Raw genomic sequence first — 19,201 nt, forward strand, 5'->3', positions numbered from 1 at the left:
CTCTGGCCGCACTGGGCCCACATTCTCTCTTGCCTGAAACAGAGCAGCTGCCACTTTTGGACGGAGCATATGGCTTCAGAATGGCCACTGTCCCCACCCACCGGCTCCCTCATTTACAGTCCCTGCCTGGCCCCTGTGGACACGGCAGTTTGCACCCTGTGATAGGCTGTTGACATTTGGCAACTCAAAGGGGCGGGGGCAAGAATGCAAAGAGATGATGCGAGCATTTACCTTTCCCTAAACGGCTTAGAATCTTTTATTCCTCACATGACTGTTTCGTAGTAATTAGGACATTTTAAGTACAATATGAGAAGGAAAACAAGAGGGCGGGGTGCCATGGCCGTTATTGTGTGTTGTGTAGGTCAGGGGTCACCTGGTGGGGTCCCTCCATTGTCCACTCGAGGCACGGGGCTGAGAGAGAAAGACTGCTCCAGGTGTGGAATGAGGGATCTGAATCCCTTGCCCCTAGGTCTTGCAGAGATGTGGCAGAATCTCCAAAAAATCCTTTCCTTCTGTTCCTCCACCTCCCCATGCTTTTCCTCATCATTTACTGTCGAGGGAGGTGGCCTCTCAACTTGTGTCCAGATACTGAACCCCCATTCATTAGTTGGGGGTCTCTGAGCAAATTGTTCCGTGGCTCTACCTGTGAACCAGGGAGGGTAATCCCACCCAGGCAAGGCGCCCACTATGTGCGCACTGCAAAATGCGGTGCAGGCACCTGGCTTGGCTCTGTGGGGACACGGAGATATGTGGGCCTTGTCCCTGCACGAATACGGCTGACAGTTGAGTGGGAGGCAGGGAACCCAAGCTGAGGAGTGGGGGCCCGTCCTGGTGTCACTGCTGGTCTCCAGAGAGGCCTGCTCCTGAGTCACTGCAGGGGTAAGAAGGAGCCGTGGGCCTGCTGTCATGGGGCCGTGCAGGCCACTGCCATGGTGGGGGGGAGCAGCCCACCCTCCCTGCTCCCCTTAGACATGGGATCTTGCCCTGCTGAGTCTCTAATAGCTGTGCCCCAGATTTCTCTGGAGATTCGCTCTGAGCCCCCAAAGTTCCAGCTCTAGCTTTCCACTGACTTGCTGTGGGGCCCTGGACAGGTTACCTCCCCTCTCTGTGCCTTTTTGGAAACTGTGACTCGCTGCCTCCTTTCATAGCTAATAATGTTTTGGGATAATATGGTGCATATAAAAAATAGGAAAAACCATGTTAGTCTGGCACTTAGGTTGGGGCAGGGGTGGGTAGACTCTTAGTCTCCTGTCTTCCTGCTCGACACCCATGTCCTAACCCTGTCTCCAGACTAACCAGGCTCTGTCACTCATGGGTGATACCATCCTGGAGGGTGGAGGCCGCAGCCCCGCCTTCCACCCAGGGAGCCCACAATATGTTGTGATACCATGCTTGTGCCTGCTCCTGAGCTTTGCCCATGGGCTGAGCAGTCAGCCCCCATGAGGGCAAAGAAGGCATGTTGCCCACACCCCCAGCCCACTCACCCTCCGGCCGCTGTGTTTCTCCTCGTCTAGGATTGGACGATGATACAATCAGTGACACAGACCCTCTCTTCTTTCCCACGTCCCCCACCCTCTTCCTCCCTCCATTTGAGTTGATTCCGTCTCCTCCCTTCTCCCTGGAGCTGTAAGGGTAGGGAGGAGCTGGAGGGCCTTGAAGAGCAGGCCGCCCACCAGTAGGAGGCTTCTTCTCACCTTCTTCTTCTTTGTGCCCCCAGGAACCATGAGGCACCACGTCACCGCCAGCTGCCACGTGGTCTGGCTTTTTGTGCTGATCTCTGGATGCTGGGGTAAGTTCAGTCCTTCCCTGCTACAGCCAACACAGGGGGCGAGGCTGGAGGGTGTGTGGTCCTGCTGGCCCTTACGCTGGGGGGGGAGGGGCAGGAGTTGGGAGGGGGTGGCTTTGGGACTCTGGAGACTCCACCTTGCTGTGTGATGGTACCCCCTTCGCTCTCTGAGCCTCGGTTGCTTCTGCAGCACTCCCAGGGCTGAAAATACCCATTCCCAGGGCCTGGGCCATGGGAGGGAGTTTGAGGAGCCTTGAGAAATACTTGAGCTCTGAGGGAAGGAGGCATCTGTGACCATGAACTGTCCTTTTTCCAGGATGCAGGACTGGTCACAGTTCTAGTCAGGTTTGCAGTTGTCTTTTGGGCACCTATTGTGTGTCTCCTGTGCCTACCTCTGGGGGTGTGGAAGAAATGACTCATTCTCCAGGAGTAAAGAGTCTAGCAGGCGAGAAAGATACAGCAAGGATTTATTCTGATGCAGGCCAAAGAGTAGTAATAAAGGATGCATGCAGCTCTGGAGAAGCCCGTCAAAAGGAAGATTAATCGGGCCTGCGGGGACAGGAGACACCCAGCTAGAAGGGAGACTTTTAATCTGGGCTTTGAAGACTGACAGGGAGTTTTAAAGAAAGGGAGCAGGAAGAAGGGAATCCTGCAGGAGGGACAGCCTGAGCAAAGATGTGGCCGCAGGGAGCCTTTCCTCACTGAGGGCGGACCAGTCCTCCTTCGCCTGGCCCTTGCAATAGCCACATCTGTGCCAGCTCTGGTGACAGAGGAGGCCGGGAAACACCTGGTCTTTGTCTCTCCTGGACAGCAGGAGCAAAGCAGCTCTGGTCTGAGCTGAAGGAAGGCCAGGACAGTAGGCTCAGCTGGCACAGGGTCCCCCGGGGCCAGGGTGTCCTTGGGGAAGAGCCATGGGCACGGTGTACCTGGTGACACAGGCAAACACATTCCTGAGGGGGGCCACCTCCTCCTCCCACTCCAGGGAACTGGGGATCCTCTGGAGGAAGCCACAGACTAGTGCTTGTTGGAGTGAAGCTGGCGTCCTGCTGCCTGGGAGTCCCCTGGAGGTCCCCTTGCTTGGCCCCCACATTTGGTGGCATCTCTGTTGGAATGCCCCCGCTAGAAGGAGCTCACTCCCATCCAGGCAGCCCAGGGTTACGACACGGTCACAGCGACGCTCAGGGCCAGAACCAGAAGCCGTGTCAGACCCTCTCTCAACTATTGGCCCACTTTACAGAGGAGAAACTGATGCCTAGGGAAGCAGCTGGCCCAAGATCGTTCAAAGCAGGGCCCATCTGGGCCTCCCTCCAGGTCTCTGATCTTTCACAGGGGCTTTTGTCAAGATGAACCCCCCTCCCCATTAAGGGAGGCCTTCGTGGGGAGCACCTGAGACCAACTCTGACCCTCCGGGTTTGCTGGACAGTGTCAGGACACTTTCTTCAGCCTCCTTAGGGATTCTGTGACCTTGGACACTCGTGCCCTTCGCCTCCACCACCACCAGCTGAAAAGAAATACATATTTAAAAATAAAACAGGTGCTAAGTCGTCACCTGCTTTCCTCAGTAATGGTGGCAGTATCCCCTGGAGCTCTCCAGATGCATCCAAAGTGGGCATGAGGGAGCAGCAGACAGCCAGGACTCCTGGGTTCCTGCCTCCATTTCTCCAAGGGGTCCCCTTGGGCAAGGATTTTTGTTTCTCTGTGCTTCAAATTCCTTCCCTCTCAAATAGGGAGGATAATAGGACTTCTCTCATTGTCAAAATGATCAGATGAGTTAACATTCATATCAAGCGTTTAGAATAATGCCTGGCACATATGAGGTGCTGAGTAAGTGTTAGCTCTTTGATTACCTGCTGTATCTTTCTCTAAAGGGAACAAGATGGGGCACAGAAAAGAGAGAGTTAAGTAAGTTGCCTGAGGCCACCTAGCAATTCTGTGGCATATCCAGCCGGCCTGTGGGCCTGTGGCTTTACATGTGTATGTGAGGGTCCCCCTCTTTCTCATTGCTAGGCACAGACCCTCTTCCTGGCCCCCGTCTGAGATGGCCAGTGTTGTTCCTTTGCCATGATGGAGAGGTGGCGGACCTTAGGGGCTAAAGGGCACCATCTTTGCACCGTGCCCTGTTGACACCTGCCACTGACCCCTAGCTTTTGCCCAAGGCCACACCCTATTGCCTCCTACCCCTGGCCGTCAGAGATGGTCAGGCTCAGGGACAGATGTCCCCTAGATCTCGAAACTCATTGTTCGCTTGTCATCTCATTGCCTAAACTTCCCCCCCGTCTCCCCGCTGGCCTCAGTGCCCTCCCTGGCATTTCTTATTCTTCATCTGTGTGCCTGTGGGGAAGGCAGAGGTGAAAGCCTGAGCAGGCCGGCCTTGCCTTGTCCTTGTCAGGCCGGCCGCCGAGCATCCCGCTGGGTCACGGAGTGACCCTGAGTCCAGGCACTGGGTCTGAGGGGCCCCTAAAGTGGGGCGGCCGGCTTCCCCGCCTGCCATCAGCATGTACATCCACTTACATTCCCCTTCACTAGAGGCTTCAAAGCTCCCGAGACAGAGGTTTTGTCTCTGGAGGACACAGCCTTCATGCCGTAAATGTGGTTTTTAAAAGAAGAAGTACCCTGTCAGCATGCCCCCTCCCTAACCCCTCCATTCGGCCCCCTCCCCGTCCCACACTGGTGGCCCAAGGCCGTCCACCGGGCCTCCGAGGGTGGCAATCCTGTTCCGAGAATGTGGGTCCTGCTCGGTATGTGGCAGAGGATGCATGTCCCCGATGCCCTGCCCAGCTGCCCGTGTGGGGCTCTCAGCAGCTGATTATCGGCAGGTCCTGTAAAAGAAAATTTAAAAAGTAACAGTGCTGCTGCAGGGGATTCTTTCCTTGCTGATTTTCCTCCCATACCATTCCAAGCCCGCTGCTGAATTCTCTGGCCTCCCCGAGCCTTCTTCGCTCAGCCCAAAGCCCCCAGCAGGAAAAAAAGGCGTTCCCCTCTGGCTGAGCACGGAGCGTTGTTATCAATACCAATATTAATCATAGCTACTATTTATGAAATGCTTGCTGTGTATCTGGGCAGGGTGCTAAGTTCTCTCTGTATGTAATCTCATGTAATCCTTAGGACAGCCACGATATAAGTCCTATTATTATTGCTCTTTTACCCATGTGTAAATCGAGGCACGGGAAAGCACAGGGAGGTAGGTTCCAAACAAAGGGGGTGGCGCTTGACCACCAGCCTCCTTCTGCGGCTGCCGTGTGTGTGTGTGTGTGTGTGTGTGTGTGTGTGTGTGTGTGTGTGTGTGTCTGTGAGTTCCTGCTGTGCAGAGGGTGGAGGGGTGCACAGGGGTGGATATGTGTAGTCAAGGTGGTCAGAGAGGGCTTCCCAGGAGAAGGAACATCTATGATGAGCTGTGAAGGATGAATAGGAATTAATAAATTAATGGTTAATAAATTGGGGGTTCCCCCAACACTTCCTCAGGCTCACTTAGTTAAACGACTCACAGAACTCAGGGAAACACTTACTTACATTTACATTACCTTAGGAGCTTACATTACTTACGTACATTACCTTAGGAGCCCCAGGTGGAAGAGATGCATAGGGCAAGGTATGCGTAGGTCTTAAGGCAGGTGCCCCTTCCATGCCCTCTCCAGGTACGTCGCCCTCTCGGCAGGCACATGTGTGTGCTCACCTGGACTTCCTGTGACCAGCCCCATTCTGAGGCGATCTAGAAACCCCTCCCTATGTCACCTCATTGGCATAAACTCAGGTGTGGTCAAAAGGGAGTCCTGATGAGGAACAACAGATTCTCCCGTCACTCCAGAAAGTGTAAGAGTCTTGGGGACTCTGTGCCAGGAGCCAGGCATAAACACCAAATATATTTCTTCTTATGCCAAACTACAGAAGACCACTAAAGGTGGGCTCCTGGGACAGGTGAAAGCAGCCTCAGGAAGTTTGCGGGTGGGGGACTTGTGGAATGGGAGGCGCTTCGTACGGGTGCAGTTCCTCAGTCCATGTGGGTAGCACCCTGACCCCTTCTCGTCCCGGCCTTCACTCTGAGGTGTCACGGAATGGGGGCTCACCTGCCCAGAGTTCCCCTGGGGCCTGCCCCGTACTAGCTGCAAGTTCCTACATATCCTCGTTGTCCTCAACAGTAAAATGGGGATATGACAGCACTTGCCATCCACGAGGATTAGTGGAGGTGGTGTAAGTGGCTGGTACAGAGAAGGGTTCCATAGATGGCTATTATTTTATTATTATTATTATTATTGTTATTATTGTTATTATTACTATTATTTATTGAGGGCTTTCCAGGTGCTAAGCCCTTTTCTGGGCACCAGAGTTGCAGCGGTCAACAAAGCAGACAGCCCTGGTCCTTGCCACGCTCTCATTCCATCTTGAGCCAGGCTGCCCAGGAGAAATAAAATTCAAGCTCCGTGTATGATTTAAAATTTCTAGGAGCTGCATTAGGAAAGACACAGGTGAAATTCATTTTAATAATATATTTTACTTAACCTACTATATCCACAATATTATCATTTCAACACATAATCCATATAAAAGATGAAGTAGTTTACACCCACTTTTCATACAGAGTCTTTGAAATCCTGTGTGTATTTTACACATTAGCACGTCTCAGTATGGACCAGGGCTCAGTGGCTGCATGTGGCTGATGGCCTTGCTGACCATATGACCTGACAGTGGTCTGCCTGCCTACTGGCATCTTTCCCCATTTGCCTTGAGGAAGGTGGCCGTGGTCCTGGACACAGGTTCAGTGCCCACTGCAACCCCAACTCTGTCCCCTTGCAGAATGCATGATGCCTGCTTGTGCCAGCGTACGGGTACTTGACTGATGCTCTTGTGCTCTGACTTCCAGGCCAGGTGAACCGACTGCCCTATTTCATCAACCACTTCTTTGACACGTACCTGCTGATCAGTGAGGACACGCCTGTGGGTGAGTTGGCACAAGGGCCGGTAGGCGGGCATGCTGGGTGGCATGGTGGCATGGGGTGGGCTCTTTTGCCACAAGCGAAGAGGATCTTAGAGACTGAGACCATCTTCCACCCATTATTGGAACCTCTTTCATGGCATCCCTGATGGGTGTTCATATGGTCTCTGCTTGGTTGCCTCCAAGGACGGGGCACTCAGTACTTCCCATGGTGGCTCGAACAGAAGGGGAGTTCTAAGTGTCAAAGAGTTATCACATTGAGCCCAAGTTGCTGGACATTCACGTCTACACGAGTTTTGTTTTACAAAGTGGTTTGTTCCGCTTCCTTGTGAAAATTTGAAGATGGAAGCTGTTGTAGTGATTGTGTTGTAACCTTTTATAATTTTCTGCGATTACGGAGATTTCTGCATTGAGTTTGCCTGATTTTGTCACTAGAAAACAATGACCTGTTTAGGAGGTGAGCATGAGCATCCTGTAGTCACCTGTCGCCCCCCTGCCCCGCTTGTCACCTCATCACCCAGGTCTGTCCTCATGAGTCCCCTCCCCAGGGGGCCTGGCCCTTGTACCTGTAGCTGGAGAGCTGCATGCATAGACCTATGGCCTTAGCTCAGCTCGAGAGACCCAGCAGCCTCTCAGAAAATGGGAGTTGAATTGAAGGAAGCCGTCTTGCAGCTGTGCCCATGGGAAGGCACCCGTGTCTGTGAGCATCATGCAAACAGCAAGCAGTGCCTGGAAAGGTCCTGCCCACGGCCACCAACAACCTCCCCCCGACCCCGACCTCTCATTCTTATGTCATGTTAGGGAAAGTGCTTGTGATCTGGGGCTTCGTACACTCTGGTCTGCCTGCTGCTGGTGGGTACGAGGGCGGGGCTGTGTGCCAGACGCGGCATGTATCGGGTCAGCACGCCCCAGCTTTCTGGAGCGTCACTCACCTGTGTTTAGAAATGAAGCAGGATTAGACAGAGAAAGCATTTTGTGCTCAAATATACTTTAATTACACAAATGAAAAAAAAAAAGAAATGCAACAGAGTGGCTTGGAGAGGGGAGAGGTATTAAGATATCTAACAGGTAATTTAAAACAGTCTTTTATGTAAAACCAGATGCAGATGAGTGGTAGGCTAGATGAACAATTCTTCAAAGTAAACCTCTGCTTGAAGAGGGGAGCCTTAGGCAGGCCCCAGACTGTCCTGCTCTTTGTGGGGGGTGTGTGTGTGCAGCCCCTGAAGCGGTCTTTCCTTCCAGCCTCCCTGGTGGAAGCCTCTTTTGCAGGTAGGTGCTGGGCACAGCAGGTGTGTTTCTGACTGCTGGGGGGATTGTCCCCATGGCCTAGTAGTGTTTTATTTCCAGGGACTGTGTTGGGGCAGCTCTGGGCCACACCCTTTCTGACTAGCAGCCCCCACAGATCAGCACTGTGAGGGTGGATTTGGGGATTGGGGTTACGGGATCTGGGTGTTTGAATGGCCATCTAGGAAAGAGGTACCCTGCCTCACTGGAACATTCTTTCAGAGAATAGCTCACCTTCTTGGGGGGGTGGGGTGGAGAGGGTGCCTGCAAGCTTCTTGGGGACCCTGCTGAGCTCTTTCCTCCCCTCTGGGTTGGACTGGGGGATGTTTGTGGGCTCCTGGATTCATCTGTGGCTGCCCCCATACTCAGAGCTGGCATGGGCCTGGCCCAGAGCCAGCAGGTAGGCACCCAGCAAACGTGTATGGGTAACCGAATGAATGCTAGCAACGCTGGTCACCTTGTCTCAGTTCACTCCTCAGTTCAGCAGACAGTTGGGGTGGCGGCTCTGGGCCAGGCCTGGGTGCTGTGGACTCGGAGGAATGGAACAGAGGAGTAAAGAAATCAGTGTTGTGGATAACAGGGACGGAGGTGGATGTCTGGTGAAGTCCCGGTGGGGGAGTGAAGGAGGAGGGGTCCTCCCTTTGGGGGGCAGGGCAGAGGCCGGGAGCATCAGAAGAGGTGTTGGGGGGGATGGCCCTTGAGCAGAGTCCTGAGAGGCCCTGCCCGTCCCGTCACATACTGTTCCCTGTGGATGGTGCTCACGTGTCTGTTTTACCTTCATCCTCCTGGAGATCCTTTGGGGAATGTAGTTGGGAGAGGTGGGCCATTGAGGCAGGGGTATGGCTAGCCCCTAACTGACCAGAGCTGCCAGCCGGAGAGGTGAAGGCCCCTCTCAGGTGAGTGGTGCCGGCTCCGTCACCCCATCTGGGACATGCAGTCCTCTGCTCAGAGGCCTGTGGTGCAGGGAAGGGGCTGGGGGTGGCGTGGAGTAGACATTGCTTGGCTAGTGCTAATAGTGACAAGCCCTGGGCTGGAAGCCCCCCAGTGGGCTCTCCAGCAGGCCTGGCTCTAGCGACCTTTGGCTGTGGCTCTTGATTGTCTTTTGCAAATGCCAGCATCAATTCGCCTCTAGAACAACTCCAAGGACTCAGCTGTGTTAAGGCTGAACTTCGCAGTCACAGGTGGGACACCCGTCTGTGCAGTGGGGATTAATCCCTGGCTCCGGGGCACTATAGGAGTGAGAGAGGGCTCAGTGAGCTGGAAGACAGCGCTGCTCGTCAACCTGGGAAGGTACTAGGTCCCGAACTGGCCCACCACCCTCCTGGCCTCCTGCCTTTGTTTTGCATCAGGAAGAGGGCAGCACAGCTCTGGCCTGAAAGTCATGAGCCCAGTTTGTGTTCCTCGCTGTGTGACCTTGAGCACAGCACTGCCCCTCTCTGGGCCTCTACCTCCCCATCTCACCAATGAGAGGACATTGAAAACATAGGCCCAGTGGGCTTTGGCTTGGGCAGCCTTGCTGGCCCCAGATTTCTCGGGGCCCTCAGATGAGATAGCCCTGCAGACCTCCACTGAGTGCTGTCGTCTACACGGATGGCCCTTGGTCATTCAGAGGGTGGATGTAGGCTCATGTGGATGTGGGAGGGTGCAGACCTCTGACAAGCAGTGGTCAGGGTGAGGGTGAGGGTTGAGACAGCTTTTCCAAGGGTCTGGCCCTTTGCCTGCCATGTGGAATGGGGAGGCCCAGAGACTTGACTTTGAGTCTAGGCTCTCACTAACCCTGTGCTCTCTGAATCTCAGTGTTCCAGTCTGCAAAATGGGGGTGGGGTAGCCCCTCTCTGGATTGTTGGGATATTTACATACGATACCATTAACTCCAAAACGTCCATACCTGGCAGTTTTGTTGTGACTGAAAGGAGAGGCTGCGTGTGGAGCAGGGATGGCTGCATGGGCTGTCCTGCCAGCCACAGGCTTGCAGCAGGGCAGGCAAGCACGAGGATGACCTGGGGCCAGAGGGGTGGTCAGGACCAGTGGCTAGACGTATAGCCCAAGCCAGTCAGAAAGTGTCAGCTCTCCGGTGGAGGCCGTCAGTGCTGTGGGCAGACGCAGCGTCCATTTCTGGGGCTGATTATCTCCTTCTGCTTGGACACCCAATTATGGGAAGTCATCATCTTCCAAGGCAGCTCATTTCTGGGCTGTGGGATAATTCTAGGAATGAAAAATGCTTCCTAATATTAATAGGAAGTCGGTCTCCCTGGCACTCCTCCTACCCACTGACCACTGGAGCCTTACAGAATAATAATAGAACAGACGCTATGATGTACAATATATATGTATTGTATGTATTATTATAACAGTGTTGCTTCAGTCCTCAAGGCAGTGTCCTAAGTGTTTTAATTATTTCCTTTTTAAGATTTTCTTTTAAGAATAGGAGGTAGAATTTGGTTACAGGCTCTATCGGGATGTAGGTTCGTGAATGTACTCTCTTGGGTTAAAGAACGGGACGTTCATCCACCCCAAACCCTCGGAGCTTTTCCATTTTTTATGCTTTTGCCTCAATTCATGACAGCGGGCCAGTGGCCTCGTGCCCAGGAGCGGAGTTGGAGGGCACAGCACTGCCACCTGAAACCCTTTACAGAGGCTGCATGTTCCGTTACTATCTCCTCATCTATCTCAGGTTCCAATTTCCTCTGCATGCTGTTCTTTTTGGAGACCCCCTCCCACCTGGAGAACACAGCAGCAGAATGAAGTCATTAAGTAGCTGCGCCCCAGCCCCACCCCCAGTCTGTTAGCGCGGAGAGCCGCTTGTCTCTGAGTATCTTGCTCCAGACATGCACCATCGTGGTTGGCGGCATAGCCTAGCAGGGGTGGGGCAGAGCAAGGGCAGATCAAGGGCTCAATGTCTGGTCTGGCTGGTTGGCATTGCCCACACCCTGGCCCTGGCTAACAGCAGTGAATGCTCACGTGGCACCTTTAGGATGAAAGACAGGTGCTGTAAGGGTGCAGTGTCCAGGTCACCTCCGGAATTCACTCCGGACACCCCACCAATATTGCTCCTGTCAAGATCACCAAGGACCCCTGTGTGGCTATATTCAGTGGTTCGTTCTCATACCTGTGGCCTTTTAGCAGTTGATCTTTTTCTCCTGCAGGGTATCACCTCTGTGGCATTTCCTTCTCAGTCTCCTTGGCTGGTTCCTCCACATCTCCTGGACCTCTTGCCATGGAAGGGCCCCGGCCCAGCCCCTGTGTCTCTTCTATATGTTCTCACGCCCATGTGACCTCCTCCAGTCTCAGGGCTTCGGATACTGTCGATACACTGACGACTCTGAGATGTCGGCCTTCCACCCAGCCCTCCTCGCAGAGGAGATTCCAGACTCGTGTATCCACGTCCCTACTCAGCATTTCTACCTGGATGTCTAAGGTGCTCTCAACCTCAGTGTCTAAAGCTGAACACCTGATCTTCCCCCCCAAACACCTGCCGCCTCCCCCCGTCTCAGTTAGTTGCAACTCCATCCTTCCAGTTGGTCAGGTCAGAAGGTTGGGGTCATCCCTGACTCTTCCCTCTCTCCCTCACCTCACATTCAGTTTATCTGGATATCCTGTTGAATCTATCTTCAGAATATTTGCAGACTCTTCTCACTTCCTGCCTCTTCCACTCCTGCCCCCAGGGCCCAAGCTTGGGTTACGTCAGCAGCTTCCCGAGGGTCTCAGTGGTCTCCCTGCAGCAGCCTCTTCCCACCCTAGCATCTGAGAGATTGTTCCTTTTCAGCCTGGGGCAGAGCCTAACATGAGGTCTGCTCAGGTCTTCCCACCCCCCTTGGAACAAAAGCCAGCATTCTTCTTAAATGGCATGAAAGCTGTAGTCCAGGTCCTGCTACGTCTCCCACCTCATCTTCTCCCCTCTCCCCGAGTGGACTCCACTCCAGCCACAGTGGTCTTGCAGTTTCTTGAGCATGAAAGCCGGATTCTGACCTCCCAGCCTTTGCAGGTGCGGTTCCTGCTGCCTGGAACGAGATGAGCCCGTGTTGGTCAGTCAGGTCAGGTCCAATGCCGCCCCTCGCCTACCCCCCGTTGCTGTAGGCAGAGTTCAAGTGCTGCTTCCTTTGCTCTCTTCCCTCGCTATTAGTCCTAGTTGGGGTGCCATTAACTCGGTTGCTTGTCTGTCTCCCCTGTTGCTCTGTGAACGCTTCTAGGGGGCCAAGGCCCGCCCTCTCTGTGTCCCCAGGGCCCACCCCTGTGCCCGGCTGGCATCTGGGACTTGGAGTACCTTGGGAAGGAGTGAAGCCTGGAGCTTGTGAACACGTGGGGAAATCTTCAAGGCAGGGACGGGGGGCTGGCACCATGCCTGCTCACCATCCCTCCGGAGTGTCAGGCCAGACACTCCCCTCCCAAGGGTGTGTCAGGACTCGGTGTTGGTGACAACAAGGATGGCTGCCCAGGAAGTGGGCCCAGGGGAGCTTGTCCCCCAAATGGCACAGATGCTGTACGTGCCCGCACTTGTGAATGGCGGAGCCAGCGCTGTGCTACCCACTGCCTGCCGGGGTTGTGTGTGGATTATGTGCTGGGCCCTGGCTGGCTCCCAGAGGGACACAGAAGCGGCGGTGTGAAGTCTGGTTTGGAGGTACCACGCTGACTGATGAGCTCTGAGAGGGGCGGAGGGCGTCTGGTTTGTCTACCTCAGCTGCCACCGATTCTCACACTTCAGGTCCTGAAGGGACATCAGGTCCCGTAAGGGGTGGTGTCCCTCAGGCCTGGCCACCGAGATCACTTCTCCTCTCCCAATTCTAACCGCCCCAGCCAAAAGCCTTCATGTGCCTAAAGGAAGCAGTGAGAACTCTTTTCACAGCCTGTCACCTATCACTCCCCACAGACACCCTGCTTTCCAGCCAGTGACTCACTCAGCACCCCAACACCTCATGCTGTCTCACCACTGCCCCTTCACCTGTGCTGTTCCCGTTCCCCTTCCCTGCCTGGTCAGTTCCTACTCGTTTTTCAGGCTGTAGCTTAGATGTCAGCTGCCCTGGGAGACCCCACAGCCTCCCCTGCACCCAGTCTCTGTGTGCTTTGTGTTCGCCTGTAGGACAGCTCTTAGCGACTTCTGTTTTGCTATTTGTGTGTAACTCCCCATTGGCTGTTCCTTTTCTACTCATTACTTTTATTAATATTGACATTACAATTAATTTTAATTTTCACATTTATATGTAATATAGGATTGCGAGGGATAATATTAACGCGTGCTTATTGATCGCCAGCCTCCTGCTGGGGCCACTGTTAAGCATTTTAAATGCATGGCCTGCTACAGGTCTCACGGTGCCTTTCAGAGAGAGGTGTCATCTCCATTTTACAGCTGAGCAAGTTGAGCCTGCATGTCCTCTGTGCCAAGCACAGTGCTCTGTACAAAGGGGGCTCAACAGATGCGGGTCGAATAAGTAGAGGGATGAATGTCAGAATGAAAGGACGCATGGACGGTGACTGTCTTGCCAGGTCCTCTCCCCTTGTCTCCCTGTCCCTCTGTGTGTCGCCTGAGATTGGTGCACAGAGAGCCAACTTGCCCAGGCAGAACCCCCCCCCAACACCCCCAAAGTGTCTTGAGCCACAATTCAGGTGATCATGCCCACGCTAATCACCTACACGACTAAATTAGTCTTGTCAGGAGCCATTAAGGCGGGAGCTGGGATTCATTAGGATGGATTGGGCCCAGGCAGCGCCTGGCACTGCTGCCAGTTGGCGCTGATTAATTTCTCTGCAAACTCCATCAATGCCCAGCTGTTTCGTCTGGACCCAGGGAGAGCAATTTTCAGGTGGGCTGACCCCACGTCAGCAGTCTCAGCCGACGGAGAAGCTGTGCCCCTCAGGCACGTGGGCAGCTCCCCACAGGCGGCCCCCGTGGAGCACGGAGTGGGAGGCTGGCGCTGTGGATGGCAGGCTGTGTGGGCAGTAAGCACGCCGGGGTGGCAGGACGGCTGGGCCTGGGATCCTGGAGCAGACGTGGAGAGGGACGGGTGAGAAGGGCGTCTGGGAGGAGTCAGGCCCCAGTCCTGGCAGGGGCTGTCCTCTCCCTGCGCCCCTCTCCCCTCGTCTCTTTAAAAAGAAGGAATCACCTCTCAGGAGAGGATGGAGAACCACAGGGGGAAAATGATTTTTCTCTTAACTGGGGGTAGGACGGACGCGAGGGAGAGGGGTCATGGTACCCCAGAGCAGTTCCTTGGCAAGGGCTGGTGGCAAAGCTACAGGAAGTGTAGGACATGGACGTGAGGAGTCCAGTGGGTCCCAAACCTCAGCTGGGCGTGTGCTCTGAGCATGGCATGGGTTTTTCTGCCAACCGCCAGTACACAGGCAGCTTAGCCCAGTTAGCTTCTAATAATACAAAACAAAACTAGAATGTGTTAGACAGTACAGCGTGTAAAGGAGAAATAGTCATCTTTAGTTGAAGTTAAGGTCAGAGGACGACAGTGGGACTGTAACAGCCTGCAGTCCCACTTTCACTTTGAGCCCCTTGCCCCCAAGGATCTTCAGAGGGCCGGTGAAAGGGCCCCTGTGGGACAATTGGATGACCTCTGTCTTAGTCAAACACTCCCACTTCACAGATGGAGAAACTGAGGTCTGAGAAAGAGCTTGCCCCAGGGCCCCAGTGAATTACGGTTGGAGTGCAGACTGAAGCCTGCCCTGACCTCACATACCAGCCGCAAAAAGCATTCAAGGGGGCTCTGCTATCGCATGTGGTACCTCTGGCCTGGGGAAGAAGGGGGGTCCTCCTAGGTTGGTGGGCTGGGAGCTTGGGACTTCAAGTTTGAAGAAAGGGCTCCAGGGGCCTCATAGCTTCCTCACTCTGGGAGTAGAGTGCTTAAGGTGGGGAAATAAGGTTATCCCATAGGCTCCCTGGGGCTGTCGACATGGGGGGCGGGGGGTGTGGTTTTAGAGGACGGAGGTGACCCAGTATCTGTCCCAATGATCCGATGTTGGGGCCAAGGGGCCTGAGGCCCTGGGTGCGTAGTGCCCTCACAGAGCAAGGGCTTTACTCCTCCTCCTGGAAGGTAGGGGGGATGATTGGCAGGACCCCTGGAAGGGCCCAGATGCTGCTATGGCCTTGCCTTCTCCGCCTTTCTCCAGGGCAGCATCGGCCCTCAAAGAGGGTGACAGGACAGATTAGTGCCCTCTTGGGGGATCCCATGGGCTGCAGCCACTCCCAGGAGGCCCCTGCCTGGGCACATCTAGAGCCTGTGGCAGCCCTGGCTGTGGACTGTCCCTCAACACATGGGTGGGCTGGGGGTGGGGGTGGCAGTGGGGGTCGCGCGGGTGTTTGGCTGCAGCCATAGTCACACTAATGATAATGACGATGTGCCACCTGTCGTGTAGGCAGGCTGTCAATGGCCCCTCACTGCATAGCTGTGCCAGGTTGTGCTGGGGCCTGGGGCAGGGACACACACCTTAAAGATAACTGGGGAAATGGCAGCTTTCTTTTATTACACACCTACACTGTCTAGGTAATCTCTTCCCACACCTGGCTTCATTGAATCGGTATAGCAAGCCGAGAAAGCGGGCCTCATAACCCCTGTCATACACACGAGGAGACAGAGGCACAGGGTCACACCTCTTGTATAGGATGGAAATTGGACTTGAACCCGGTGTCGCCAGCCCCCAGATCCTGTGCACTTAACCACAACTTTGGGATTCAGTACGTGGGTCATGGATTTCAAGGAGCCTCAGTGTGTCGTGGAGAAGAGGACCCACGGTTAAGGCCCAGTGCACCCCAGGCAGGCAGGAGCGGGAGCACAGCGTGCAGCTGGTGTTCAGAGGTGGCGAGAGTTTGTTCTGGGCACGGACATGGAGAAGGCTTCATAGGAGAGGTGGCAGGGAGTGGCTGAAGCCACAGGAAAGGCATGTCAGAAGGTGACCTGCAGTGGGGCAAGCGATTTGTGTTGTGTCTTAGATGGCGGAAATAGGTCGTTGTGGTTAAAAAAGAAAAAGAAACTAGTGATTCCCTAGTGCCGGTGTTTCACTAGTTAGGTTCCCTGCATGATGGCGGTGAATTTCTAAGAGCGGTGATGGGGAGTCCCTTCTATCATGGTCCCCATGTTACAGGTTCAGAGACATCAAGCAAGCTGCCCAAGCTCCCACAGCTAAGTCAGGATTTGAATTCCTGGAGTTCAAACTCACTACTCCACTGTGCTGCTTCTCAGGTTTCTGTGGGCCTTTCCGCAGTCTCTCAGCAAAGGGTCTCAGTGATCAAGGGTCCACACAGAGAGGTACTGGGTGAAGGGGCAGTGGCTCCCACGATGGGGAGAGTGGCCAGCACAGCTTGGTCTGGGAGCACAGGCCCACGACTGGGGCAGGTGCCTGGGTCCCAGGCCTGGCTCTGCTCCCATGCAGCTGTGTGAGCTTGGGCCGGTCGATTTCCCTGCCTGGATCTCACTTCCCCACATTACACAGAAGCTGCTGTGCTAGTCCTTGACAACAGACTATGCAAAGTTGGAATTACTGCTGAAAAACGATTGGGGACAATAGACGAGAGTGTGAGATTAACCAGGTTGCTTGCTCTTGGGCTTGCTGTGTCTTTGCCATTGACCAGCAGTGGAGGAGGTGGTGGCTTTGGCCCGCTGTGCCGTGTCCAGCAGTAGGCTCCTGCTTTAGAGGGGCTGGGGGATTGGCAGTTGAGCCTGGCTCAGCCATGGCAATGGATGAAGATGTGCTGAGCTTGCAGCCAACTGGGAACACTTGGGCTCCCTGGGAACCAGCTGAAGGGTGATTTACAAGAGCTGAAAACCCTCCACCTGGTTGGGGAGACGGTGGCAGGCAGAGCCGACTTTGAACTTGTCATTACTCCCCAGCCCCAGTTGTTCTTTACATGGCTCAGGGGACCTGTAAAGTAAGGCTGACTGTCCAACTACAGCTTAGCCCAGAATAGGAGGTCAAGTCTTTTTCTCAGCTCTTGGCCAAGAAAGGATTTGGACACCCAGGAAAGTTGTCCTTTGGTGCAAGGATCTCCCTGAAGGTCCTCTGACCTGGGTACCTTCTTCCTCGTCTGTGTCATCTGTGAGCAGTGGGAGAGGAGGCACGAGGTCTGGTTCTAACCCCAGCTCCACTACTTATAAGCAGTGTAACCACAGGTAACACTGAGTCCATCTGAGCCTCCTTTTACCCCTGGAAGCGGGGATGAGCGTACTGGCCTGCCTCGTCATACAGGGACCTTATGGAAGAGCCTGAAAACGAAATTGCTGCACAAATGGCTGACACTGGTTTCACTGAGCCATTTGCCTTTAAGTGCCTCCTCTTCCCCGGAGCTCTCTGCTGCATCTTCAGCATGTGTGGACTGTATCACCGACTACTTAGCCGCTCCCTGCCTCAATTTCCTCCTTTGGACAATGGGGGTGATGATCAATCATACTGTGTGGACTTATAGGAATGTGGTGAGGATGAAATAAGTTCTCCAATCTCGGGCATTTAGAGCTGTGCTTGGCACTAATAGATGTGAACTATGATTGTTGTCATTGACTTTCCCAACAGGTGAGAAGCAGGTTGGGGACAGGAACGATGCCCTAAGAGGCCAAAGCCCCCGGTACCTGACACATAAATATTTGGTGCGGTTTCATGCATTACTCTTTCCAGGGCCATTTTCACTTTCCAGGTAGAAGAGACCCAGAGGTCCCTGGTCCAGCTCCCAGCCTGACCAGGAATCCACTGGGCACAGCTCCCTGCCAACAGGTGGTAAAGGTGCTAGATGGGCACCTCTCTATCTCACCAGGCAGTGAGTGCCACCGAATGGGCTGTCCTCCTGTTCCCCATCCATCCTGGTCTGCCTAGACTTCCCGGAAGTCAGCCTGCCCCTCTTCACATAAGGCCTGTCCAGGGTCCGAAGACAGAGGCATGCCCCTTAATTTGCACGGCTCGACTCTGGAAGTCCCCAGCGCCTGTAGCCAGCCCTCAGACAGACCTTGCCCACCTTTTCCCTCCTGGTCGCTCTCCTCTGTGCCACGCACTGCACTAAGGAGTGCGTGTCTTGCTCATCTTATCCTCGTTGGTCCCTACAAAGGAGGTGGTTATTAAGCCCATTTACAGATGGGAAAACTGAGGCTGAAAGAGGTTTTCACCTGCCTGAGGGCTCATAGTCATTAAGTTGCAGAGCTGGAGTCAAGCCCAGATCTTTCTCCCTTCATAGCCAACACTACCCTGTTTGTAGGTGAGTAGATCAGAGGAGGCAAAGAGAGAAGCTTCCAGCCCCAGGGCTGGTATATGGAGTCCTCACCCACCATCCCTGGCTTCTCTTCTGCTTCCTTACTCTGCCTTCGTACTGCAGTGGATGGAGGGGACAAGAGCCTCAAACTCTAGTCCCCTCCAGCCCGTTGCGCTTGGGCGAGGGACAAGGCATGCCTCAGCTATCTCTCTCTGTCCCCACACCCTGGGGTCATGAGCTGCCTGTGGAACCTCCTTTCCTGGGCTCTCTTGGTAGCAGGACGGCACGCGGCGGGAGCTCTGGCACTTCCTAGGATTGATTTGGCCTTTGAAGAGGATAATTCAAGATGAATATGCTGGCGTCCAGCTGGAGTGAGATGGAGGGATTATTGAGTGTTGAACTGGCTTCACCGCATCAGCTGCTTTATGAGCTCTCTAGAGAAACCCTATGTTGTGGATAACTCAGCCCTGACAGGCAGGGAGGTGGCGTCCGTCTCCCGCATTCCTTCCACGGGCTAGCAGTGTGATGGGGCCCAGATACTCTGCTCATCCTGCCCGGTGCCCAGAAGTGGCGTCCAGGCTCATTGAAATGCTGGGTATTGTCTCCCTCCTTGTTCCTCCTGTGCTGCCTTGGAAGGTGGGCTGAGGGCAGTGGTGCCCAGCTGGTGGGGATTGGTGGTGGCCTCAGGCTCCAGGCTGCCTGGATAGTACAGTAGAGTGGAGGCGAGGAGACCAGAGCCTTTCCACAAATCTGTTTGATCTCTGGCAGCCTGTTCCCCTGAGGGCAGCCCAGCCTCCTCACTAGGGACACTGCCTCTGCAGATTGGCAGGTTCCCTGGTAGATCAGAGTGGAGCCAGGGTGCGGGGACTGGGTGCAGTATAGGGGAGGTGTCCTCATGGGGTCAGCCTCGCTTGGTGTTGACTCACAAGGTCAGGGGAGCAAAGCCCCTCATGGGCGCCCTGGTAGCTCAGCTCAGACCCGGGCCCCTGGGTGTTTGTCCCAATTGGTCCCTCCTGTAGCCCCACAGTATTGC

At 54.5% G+C, this 19,201-nt stretch overlaps 1 protein-coding gene across 1 annotated transcript in view; it reads left to right on the forward strand.

The window, feature by feature from the left end:
• The window catches only part of CDH23 (cadherin related 23), a 394,835-nt gene that overhangs the window by 37,756 nt on the left and 337,878 nt on the right, over positions 1-19,201 (forward strand). The window contains 2 exon segments of the mRNA XM_033130003.1: positions 1,718-1,789; positions 6,645-6,722. Coding sequence (XP_032985894.1) covers positions 1,723-1,789; positions 6,645-6,722 — 145 coding nt within the window. The 5' untranslated portion in view covers positions 1,718-1,722.

The sequence above is a fragment of the Rhinolophus ferrumequinum genome, chromosome 16, assembly GCF_004115265.2.
Source record: "Rhinolophus ferrumequinum isolate MPI-CBG mRhiFer1 chromosome 16, mRhiFer1_v1.p, whole genome shotgun sequence".
NCBI classification, from domain to species: Eukaryota; Metazoa; Chordata; class Mammalia; order Chiroptera; family Rhinolophidae; genus Rhinolophus; species Rhinolophus ferrumequinum.